The 10,314-nt window shown below is 45.2% G+C and overlaps 1 protein-coding gene across 1 annotated transcript in view; it reads left to right on the top strand.

The window, feature by feature from the left end:
* Pdss2 (decaprenyl diphosphate synthase subunit 2) overlaps positions 1-10,314 on the top strand; it is a 306,086-nt gene that overhangs the window by 283,569 nt on the left and 12,203 nt on the right. Inside the window, exon 8 of the mRNA XM_023722321.1 lies at positions 639-682. Coding sequence (XP_023578089.1) covers positions 639-682 — 44 coding nt within the window. The remainder of the gene's footprint in view (positions 1-638; positions 683-10,314) is intronic.

Here is a 10,314-nt window from a genome sequence, read left to right as displayed (position 1 = left end):
GTGGTGAGGCGGGTCTAAGGTGGTGGAGAAGACATGGGAACTTGCTTAGTTGGGCATGAGGTGGGACCAAACTACCGTCAACCAATGAGATTACAAGCAACATTGCTCAGGCAAAATTGATTAAATCCGGTACCAAATGGGGAAGCGAGTCACATACTATGTGAGGCAAAACTATATGAGGCAAAGCATGAACAATTATGAGCAAGGAGCAAAGACATATTAACATTTGAAACATAAATTTGTTACCTAAGCAAGTCCCAATCCAGAATTTATGAAAGAAAAGCAAACTCATGCCTCCATCCAATGATCTCGGTGGGAAACTCCAAAATGATACAGGGAGAAAAACTGGTCTCGGGTGGGTGACCTCCAAACAATATAGGGAACCTCCAAATGACATAGGGAAAAACGATCTCTGGACCTGACCTGCACGACTTCGTGTTCTCTAAAACCGAAGAATGAATTTTAGGAACATACGGAGTTTATGAGCAGAATATATTTACTGGGAGAAAGAAATCTCCTGTCCCGAGAGAGGGACAGGAGCGGGGTGCCGAGTGGGTAGTTCCCCCACCCCCCCACCCGCCCACCCCCCGTAGTCAGTGTGTTTTGATTTTTTGTTTTGTCCTGGGATTTGAACTCAGGACCTCTCTCTTTCTTATATGCTAAGAAATTGCTCTACCACCAAGTCAGCTCCCCAGACTATGATGTTAACTTTAAGGGAAAATGTAGATATTTTCTATCTCCAATTCCTATTGACATTTGTTTACCAATAATATGGCATTAGTTTGGTGGAAAAAAATGTATATATTGTAATAGAGCTGCATAACTTAATGATGGCTTCAGTTCCCTATCATCTCTATACATACACTTCTGTGGTTTTGAGACAGGGTCTTTCCATGCACTGGCCTTGAGCTTACTTTGTAGCCCAGGGTGGTCTCAAACTCACAATGATCCTCCTGCCTCAGCCTCCTGAGTGCTGGGATTAGAAGCATGTGCTACCACACCTGGCCTACATACAGTTTTGTGACTTGTTTTGTTTTATTGACCTAAGGTCTCATTATATAGTTCAGGCTGGCCTTAAACTCATTGTGTATCCTAAGCTGGCCTTGAACTTCCACCAGTCCTGCCTCAGCCTCCCGAGTGCTGGGGTTACAGGTGTGTGCCACCAGTGCCAGCTTTGGTAGCTTTTCTTTTTTCTTTTTTTCTTCTTTTTTTTCAGAACCGGGGATTGAACTTAGGCCCTTGCTCTTGCCAGGCAGGCACTTATTCTACCGAGCTCTCTCCCCAGCCCCTAACATAATAAATTTTTAGACACGCGCTGTATTTTTGATCACTCTTCATCTTCTTGTTTAATACATACATGACAGTATGTCTTCATCCACATTACTGTCCCACTCCCCCGATCTGACAACATGCAACTTCTGGCTCTTCCCCAAGTCAAAATAGTATGGAAGATAGAACTATTTTTAATTGATTGAGGACTTCAACGCAACCTTGACAGTGCAGCTAAAGACCCTTGAAGTGAGGTCTTCCAGAGCTGCTTCCGAAAGTGCAAGCAGAGAGAATGAGTGTATTAGAGGAAAAGGGGGAGTCTTTTAAAGGCAGTACATCTTTCACTGTGATAATTTCTCATTTATTTATTTATTTATTTATTTATTTATTTATTCATTCATTCATTTGGAGGGCCGGGGAGATGGCTCAGTAGAATAAGTGCTTCCCTGACAAGCACAAGGGCCTGAGTTCAATCCCCGATTCTGGAAAAAAAAAAAAAAAAAAAAGGCTGGAGTTCTTGGAACTCTTTTGTATTTATTTATTTGGTACAGGGTCTCGCTAGCACTCGTAGTGATCCTCCTGTCTCAGCCTCCCCAGCACTGGGATTGCAGGTGTGTGCCACCACACCGGGACTGGGTGGCCGGCTCAGTGCACCCAGGGTTCCAGGCTGGCACAGCATACAGTACTGGGGATCAAACCCAGGTCCTTTCGCTTGCCAAGCAGATGCCTAGACTGCAGAGCTATCTCCCTGGCCACTGTAATAATTTCTTAACACTCAACATATTTTCTACTCATATCTCATCTTAGAACAGGATTAGGTGTACAGTAAGCACTATAAGTGGAATTATCTTTGTTGGTGCTATCATTATTAATGTTATTTTAAATTAAGAAGTACTTCTGAGGGCCATCGAGATAGCTCAGTGGACTAAGCACCTGCTTTGGCAAGCACAAGGACCAGAGTTTAATCCCAGGTTCCATATGCTGTGCTGTCCCCGTCCCCAGGGTACTCTGAGCTGGTGAATGAGTCCCAGCATGGTGGTACACCCCTGTAATCTCAGGACTCAGGAGGCTGAAAACAGGAAGATCCCTACTGAGCCTGAGCTGCACAGTGAGACCCTGTACAAAATACATAAATGAAAACACTGCCATTCTTATTGTGTCTATTTGAATTCATGTGATTGATGAAATAACAAAATTCTCTCATTTCTCTTATTTCTGTCTCCTTCTATTTTTGCCAAAAAAATCAGTTTTTATTAAATCTATGTATTATTCTTCTCTGTAGACTTTTTGTTTTCTGTTTTGTTTCGTTTTGTTTTTGGTCTTTCTGAGACAGGGTCTCGTAGTGCAGCTCAGACTGGCCTTGAGCTCACTTTGTAGCCCATGCTGATCTTGAACTTGCAACAGTCCTCCTGCATCAGCCTCAGAGAGCTAGATCACAGGCGTGCACCGCCACACCTGGCTCTCTGTGACTCTTGAAAATAATTTGTTGCTCTAAGAAAAAAAAGGAATGCTTTGTAGGCATTTCACAGCTTGTAATATTAGAGAAAGGTTTTAACTTTTTTTTTTTCTTTATTGAGGGGGGACTAGGCATTGGACCTTGGGCTTTTTACATAATAATCTCTACGACTAACTGAACTGTATACCCAGCCCTTAGCGAACAGTTTTTTGTTTTTTGTTTTTGTTTTGGTTTTGGGTTTTTTTTGTTGTTGTTGGTTTGCATTTTTTAGAACCAGAAATCAAACTCAGGACCCCACCCTTGCCAGATAGGCACCCTTGCCAGGCTATAGAGCTATAGCCCCTGACCAAGAACAGTTTTAATTGTACATTTTTCCCTTTAGACCCAAGTCTAGCAGGGCGAGGTAGCACACATCTATAATCCTAGAACTCGGGAGGCTGAGGCTGGCAGGAAGATCACTGAGTTCAAGGCCAGCCTGGGCTACATCCATAGCAAGGTTATGTCTCCAAAAAGCACTGTATGGGCCAGGGAGATGGCTCAGTAGAACAAGTGCTTCCCTGGCAAGCGCAAGGGTCTGAGTTCAATCCCTGGTTCCGGGAAAAAAAAAAAAAAGCACTGTATATAAATAAATAGCACTCTGTGTGTGTGTGTGTGTGTGTGTGTGTGTGTGTGTGTGTGTGTGTGTGTACATAGAACCTAGCCGCTCAGAAGTTATGAAATATTCAGCTAGAATCTTGGCATTGATGGGCATTCGAGGCAGCCTAGCACCACCTTACACAGTGGCTAAGAGTTTCAGGAGTGTTTTCTGTGACATTTGATTATCCAGTCACTGAGGACTTCCAATAACAGGGAGCTCACAGCTTGTCAAAAATAATTATTCTACTGTTAGACAACTCTAGTCATTTGGAAGCTCATTCTTATTTGTAATTGAAATCTGCCTCCCAGAAATTTGCCTTGTTGCTATTTATTGTCCCCTGAAGCATTTAGATAGGCCGCTCCTTGCCACAGCTGTGGAGATGGCTTTCCTGTCCTTTAATCTTCCTTGTAGGTTGCACATTCCTTTGGTCACACATTTCCACATCCTTCCTCCTCCTAATGCTGGATCCACCCATCATGCACAGAAAGACCTTTCAACACGTAAGAGCCAGAATCCATGACTTGACTGTCAAAGAGCGCGGTGGACCTATCCCACAGGTGTTTCAGATGTGCACATTTGTTGATGCTTACAAAGTTTGCCATAATACAGCTTTGTAACCTCAGCACCCTTGCCTGTGTAAAGCATGTGCTTGGCCAGGTGTGGTGGCTCACACCTAGCATCTCACCTCTGGAGGGCTGAAGCAGAAGGATCACAAGTTCAAGCCCCACCTAGACAATTTAGGAAGACCTTATCTCAAAATAAATAATTTTTAAGCCCAGATATACAACTATATGATTATTGCTGTTACTTTGCACTAGCTACTGTCAGTCTATTGTCCAACATGTCAAAGCAATTACAATGTTGATGTTATCATTTATGATAGAAGAAAGCAAGTCTTGGTAGCAAGATGCTGGAGATTGCTTACTTGTTCCATATTTTAGGGAAGGGTCTACAAAGTGTTCAAGGTCTCACTACTAGATCAGACTCACAGTGATCCGCCTGTTTACAGCCTCCCAAGTGCTGGGATTATAGGCTCCTACTACCATACCCAGTTTCACTTGCCCTCTCAGTGTGCCCCGGGGGCGGGACTGGCACAGCAGGCCCAGGAATCGAACCCCTGGCCCCTGTACCTGCTTGCAGGCACTTTAATCTCCTGAGCTATTTGGCCGGCCCTTGCTTTCTTTTTCAGTATAAATCCACTAATCAACATTTTCTCAGAGTGGTTGCTTACATGTTCAAATTCATACTACTGTGCTCTAAAGCAGGTCTTGTGTGTGTGTGTCTGTGTGTGTGTGTGTGTGTGTGTGTGTGTGTGTGTGTGTGTCTGTGTACCAGGGATTGAATTTAGGACCCTGCACTTTCCAGGCAAGCACTTATTCTACTGAGCTATCTCCCTGGCCCTATACTCTAATCCAGACCCAATTCTCTCTGCCTTATCCATCCAAAGGACTGTCCTATATAACTTTGCTACTTCCAAAGCTAATAGCAGGGGCCGGGGAGATGGCTCAGTAGGATAAGCGCTTGACTGGCAAACGCAAGGATCTGAGTTCAATCCCCGGTTCCACCAAAAAAAAAAAAAAGTGAATTAGGGACAAAGCTAATAGCAAATTCTACCAACCCCTGTGGTGGAATTTAGTCTTTTGTCTGTGTTTTTTGTTTTGTTTTGTTTTGTTCTTTGCTTTTTTCTGGAAACTGGGGTTGAACTCAGGCCCATGCACTTGCCAAACAAGCGCTTATTCTACTGAACCATCTCCCTAATTTAGTCGTGTGTGTGTGTGTGTGTGTGTGTGTGTGTGGCCTGCTCAGCCCGCCCTGGGGGTGGGACTGACACAGCATATGTTGCCCGTATGGAACCGCAAGGTCCCTGTGCTTGCCTAAGCAGGCACGTTTAGACTGCTGATTTTAGGGAGGGGTCCAAGGGGTTATCAGGGTCTCACTACTAGATCAGACTCATAGAGATCTGCCTGTTTACAGCCTCTCAAGACCTAGAATTATAGGTGTGTGCCACCATGCCCTGTCTCCTATAAGTTAGTTCATTCTCTTTTTTTTTTTTTTTTTTTAACCTGGGAAACTAACTCAGGACCTCGCTTGCCAAGCAGGCATTTGAGCTATATTCTCCAGCCCCTCTCCTTTCTTAGTTATTCTACTTTGTTTTTGTCTTCTCAATGCATGTATTGTCTTTTGCAAATGGTTGATGTACAAATTCATCCTATAGCCTTTACTTTTTTTTTTTTTCTTTCAGAACTGAGGTTTGAGCCCAGGGCCTTCACGATGAGACCTGTCCTCTACCCCACCCCCTTTTTTACCTTGAGACAGGATCTCACAGAGTTACCCAGGCTGGGTTCCAACTTGCAGTCCTCCTGCCTCAGCCTGCCAGAGTTCTGGGATTACAGAATTGTGCTACTGTGTCCAGCCAGCCTTTACATTTTTAGCCCATATTTTTGTCATTTGGCCCTCTCCCACCCTTCCCACCTTCCTCTACCCCATAGATCTTTATCGGATTCTCATTTTTGGCCTTCCTGACAAGGTAGTTTGTGAACTGTTTTTTGCTTATTTGTTTGTTTGAGATAGTACTTTTTTGTAGGTTTTTTGTTTGGCTTTTGTCTTGTTTTGGTTTGGTTTTTTGAGTCAGGGGCTCCATTTGTACTTCAGGCTGGCCTTGAACTCATGGTAATCCTCATGCCTCCACCTCCCAAGTGCTAGAGTTCCGAGCATACAGCATCATGCCTGGGTGGGAATAGCCCTTAAAGCACGTGTAACAAGTGTCCTGATGATTATCTGGACTGCATGGTGGATTCCCAGCAGGTTGTTGGTTTGCTTTTGCTTTTGCTTTTTTCAACAGGCTTTCATTAAATGATCCAGAGCCTTGGGCCAGCCAGATAGCTCACTGGACTAAAGCATGTGCTTAGGCAGAGTGTGGGGACCAGGGTTCAATCCTCAGCACATGCCCCCCCCCAGGGGGGCATGACTGGGACTGGGCATGGTGGTGCACACCTATAATCCCAGTGCTTGGGAGGCTGAAAACAAGGGTATCACTATGAGTCTGATATGTGTAGTGAGACCCATAAACACACCTGTACAAAATACATTAAAAATGATAATAATAATAATCTAGAACCTTGAACTGGTGACTCTACTGCTTCAGCGTCCCAAGTGCTATGATTACAGGCGTGTGGCACCAGGCCCAGCTTCCAACACAGTTTGTAGTACCTCCCTTTGTCTGCGCCTGCCATCAGCGAGAGCAGCCAGTCTCTCTCCACATGTGCTTTCGGCAGCGCAGTTGCCCAGCTCCGGTTTATGCTTGAGCACTTCCAGTCCACTGCCCAGTGGAGCGCATTCCGCAGCGTGTGCGTTGGCACTTCATATGAATGAGGACCATCATGGGAATTTCATTTTTTAGAGGTATCCAGCACTCGGGTACTATTTCTGCTTCTCTTAGATTTTTTGACTAAACCTTCTTTTGCTATGTGGGTGTCTGCACCTCACCACTTAGCCCTTTCTTTCCCAGATTCTGACACCAAAAGGACATACATTCCTTTTTTTTTTTTTTTTGGTAGAACCGGGGATTGAACTCAGGCCCTTGCACTTGCCAGGCAAGCACTTATTCTACTGAGCTATCTCCCCAGCGCCCCTCCCATTTTTTTTAAGCAAAATTTTATTTTTATGTATTTAGGATCTCACTACACAGATCTGACTCTAGGGATCTTACTTTTTTTTCAGCCTTCCAGGCGCTGGGATTACTGGTGCTCGCTCTGTCTCAGTCTAGCTTTAGCAAACCCCGGGGAGGGGGGGGAGGTGCTGGAGTGGCATGTGGCGCCTCCAGTGGAACCCGTCCCTGCCCCTGCATCTGCCTAAGCAGGTGCTTTAATCTGCTGAGCTATCTGGCTGGCCCTTAAGCACATTTTTAGGTTTTTTGTTTTGTTTTGTTCTTTTAGGTACCAGGGATGGAACTCAAAAGTCTGAGCCATGTGCCTGTCAGGCATGCACTTATCTTTACGCTTATCGTTACTCCCCAGCCCCTGGGAAAATTCTAATCACCTTTATATCCCACTATCTTGTCACGGTTAAGTGAAAAATGGTGCTGTCTTCTGATAAGATTGCCCACAGGCACACCAAGAATCTGTCAGCACCAGAAGGCCAATGCCAGCAGCTCCTGCTGGTGCCTTTCTGCCAGCCTGGTAGAGGCACCTCACGCCTGCCTGTGATGCGGGCTACTTCTTCCTTTTGCCTCCGCCACCCAGACACCTCTGTGAGCTGCTTTGGGCCCTTCCCTCCGGTTACTGTTTCTCCCCAGCAGGGCTGCTCTGTGGACTGTTTTCTGCAAGCACTGGGGTCATCTCCACCTCTTTCCAGTGCTGGAAATGGAGCTCTGAATGTGCAAGAGCAAAACGCAGGCAGCTTACACATTGGGGGGCTCACTCATGGTGGACTCTGGCCGCCGCACCTAGTGCTCTCATCCTAGTATCCTGCCTTACAAGTGAGGTGGGAAGATGGGACTGTATTTGAGGTCTCTCTCGAATCTTAAAGTCTCTCTCTGGCTGCTGCCTCCATTTCTCTTAGGACTTCTCACTCCTAGGCCAAGGGTGGTTTCCCCACCACCACCCCCAACGAGGGATTGAACTCCGGCCCTTGTACTTGCCAAGGAAGCACTTATTCTACTGAGCCATCTCCCTGGCCCAATTTTTTTAAATGTTGCTTTATTATTTTATATTTTTATTTTCTGCTTTTTTTGAGACAGGTTTTTTTGGGGGTGGTGTTGTTGTTGTTGTTTTGGTGGAATTGGGAATTTGACTCAGGCCCTTTTGCTTGCCAGGCAAGCACTTATTCTATTGAGCCATCACCCCGGCCCCAAGACAGGGTCTTGCTGTGCAGTTCAAGCTAGTCTTTAGCTCACTTTGTAGTCCAGGCTTGTCTCATACAACCACCCTCCTGCCTCAGCTCCTAAATGCTGGGACTACAGGTGTGCACTACTACTGGCAGATTTCCTTTTTTTTTATTTATTTATTTATTTATTTATTTATTTATTTATTTATTTTTAATGTATTTGGTCCAGGGTCTCACTACACAGCTCTTTGACTCATAGTGATCTTCCTGTTTTCAGCCTCCCAGGGCAGAGGATTACAGGTATGCACCACCACTCCTGGCCTCAGGGGCTGGCTCAGCACACCTGGGGGCAGGGCTGGCAGAGCCTGTGGTGCCAGGGATCGAATTGAACCCTGGTCCCTGTGCTTGCCTAAGCAGGCATTTGGTCCACTGACCTGTCTCGCCAGCCCTTTTCTTTAATATTTTAAAAAGGACTTTTGATCCAGAAAGTTTTTAGAGCTGCGCATGGTGGTATATATACACCTGCAGTTTCACCACTGGTTGTGGCAGGACCATTGCTGAATTCAAGGCCAGCAAAACTATATAGGGAGATCCTGTCTCCAAAAAAAAAGTGGGGCTGGGGAGATGGCTTAGTAGAATAAGTGCTTGAGGGCCTGAGTTCAATCCCCAGTTCTGCCAAAAAAATATTAAATTAAATTTAAAATATTGGGGCCGGGGAGATGGCTCAGTGGAATAAGCGTTTCCCTGGCAAGCGCAAGGGCCTGAGTTCAATCCCCAGTTCCGCAAAAATAAATAAATAAATAAAATTTTAAAGAATAAAAAGAAGTTTAAATACTGCTGCAAAGTGCTGCTCATATCAGAGAAACAAAACAGACTGATAACTCAGCTTTTTGTGTTTCTTATTTATATTCACATATTGGTCAGTTGGTCGACTGGCTGGTTTCCTGACTGGTTTTGTGCCACATGTCCTATGGCTAAGCCTCAGAGCCAAACTGGACACACTAACACTTGAGTACACGCTAGAATGGAAACATCTGTCTATCCAGAAGTTTGGACCTTTCCCAGTAAAAAAATGTAGAAGAAGCAAGAAATAGAGTACTTTATTTCATGTTGTCTTTTCTCTTGGGGATACCAGAACCAGGGTCATGGCCTGTTTCTGTCTACACAGGTGGTCTTGGGGACAGCAACTCTTTCCTACCTGCATCCCCTCCCATGAGTCCAGGTCACATAGGTGAATGCCTGCTGAACTGAATTTGATCACTGCAAAGAGGAGTTGAGAGTGTGGGTAGAATTCCCTAAACCCGACACAACTTTTAAAATACAGTGGAGAGGGGCTCGGGCAGTGGATCAGTGGAATAAGCGTTTCCCTGGCATCTTCACTTGAAAGCCTCCCAGGTGTGTCTCATGGACAGCCAAGAGCAGGGCCTCTCCAAATTAATGCTCCTCACTTTATTTTAAAATTTATTTATTTATGTGTGTGTGTATGTGGCCAGCTCAGCCCACCAGGGGGCGAGGCTGACTGGCATGTGGTGCTGGGGGATCGAACCGCGGTCCCTGTGAGCTTAGCTTGTTCTAAGTAGGTGCTTTAGACCACTGAGCCATCTCGCCAGCCCACAAATTTTTCTTTTTTTTTTTTGGCGGAACGGGGATTGAACTCAGGCCCTTGCGCTTGCCAGGGAAGCGCTTATTCCACTGAGCCATCTCCCTGGCCCCCAATGCTCCTCACTTTAAAGGACATGGTCATTCTTACCAAGGTAACCCTATTACCAGGACTCATTTGCAGAAAAAATGGGTTTCACTTATAGCTTGTTATTTGTGTCTTTGTGGATTTCAGTATAGCCATTATGTGAGAGAAGTTAACTCTTTGGAACGTGTCTTTCTGCTTGCCGTTTTACACAAATCTGAACATCATCCTGCATCATAGGATTAGATTTATTCCTCAGTACTGGGGAGTCCAGGGCCTTGCACATGCTAGACAAGTACTGAACCACTGAGCTGGGCTTTTTGTTTTTGGTTTTTGTTCTTTGAGACAGGGTCTCAACTGTGTAACTACATATGTAGTCCAAGATGAACTCAAACTTTTGTCAATCCTGCCTCAGAGTTCCAGGGAGATAGCTCAGTAGAATAA

The sequence above is a fragment of the Octodon degus genome, unplaced genomic scaffold, assembly GCF_000260255.1.
Source record: "Octodon degus isolate 3935 unplaced genomic scaffold, OctDeg1.0 scaffold00090, whole genome shotgun sequence".
Classification (NCBI taxonomy): domain Eukaryota; kingdom Metazoa; phylum Chordata; class Mammalia; order Rodentia; family Octodontidae; genus Octodon; species Octodon degus.
This window is presented reverse-complemented; position numbering and strand designations above follow the sequence as displayed.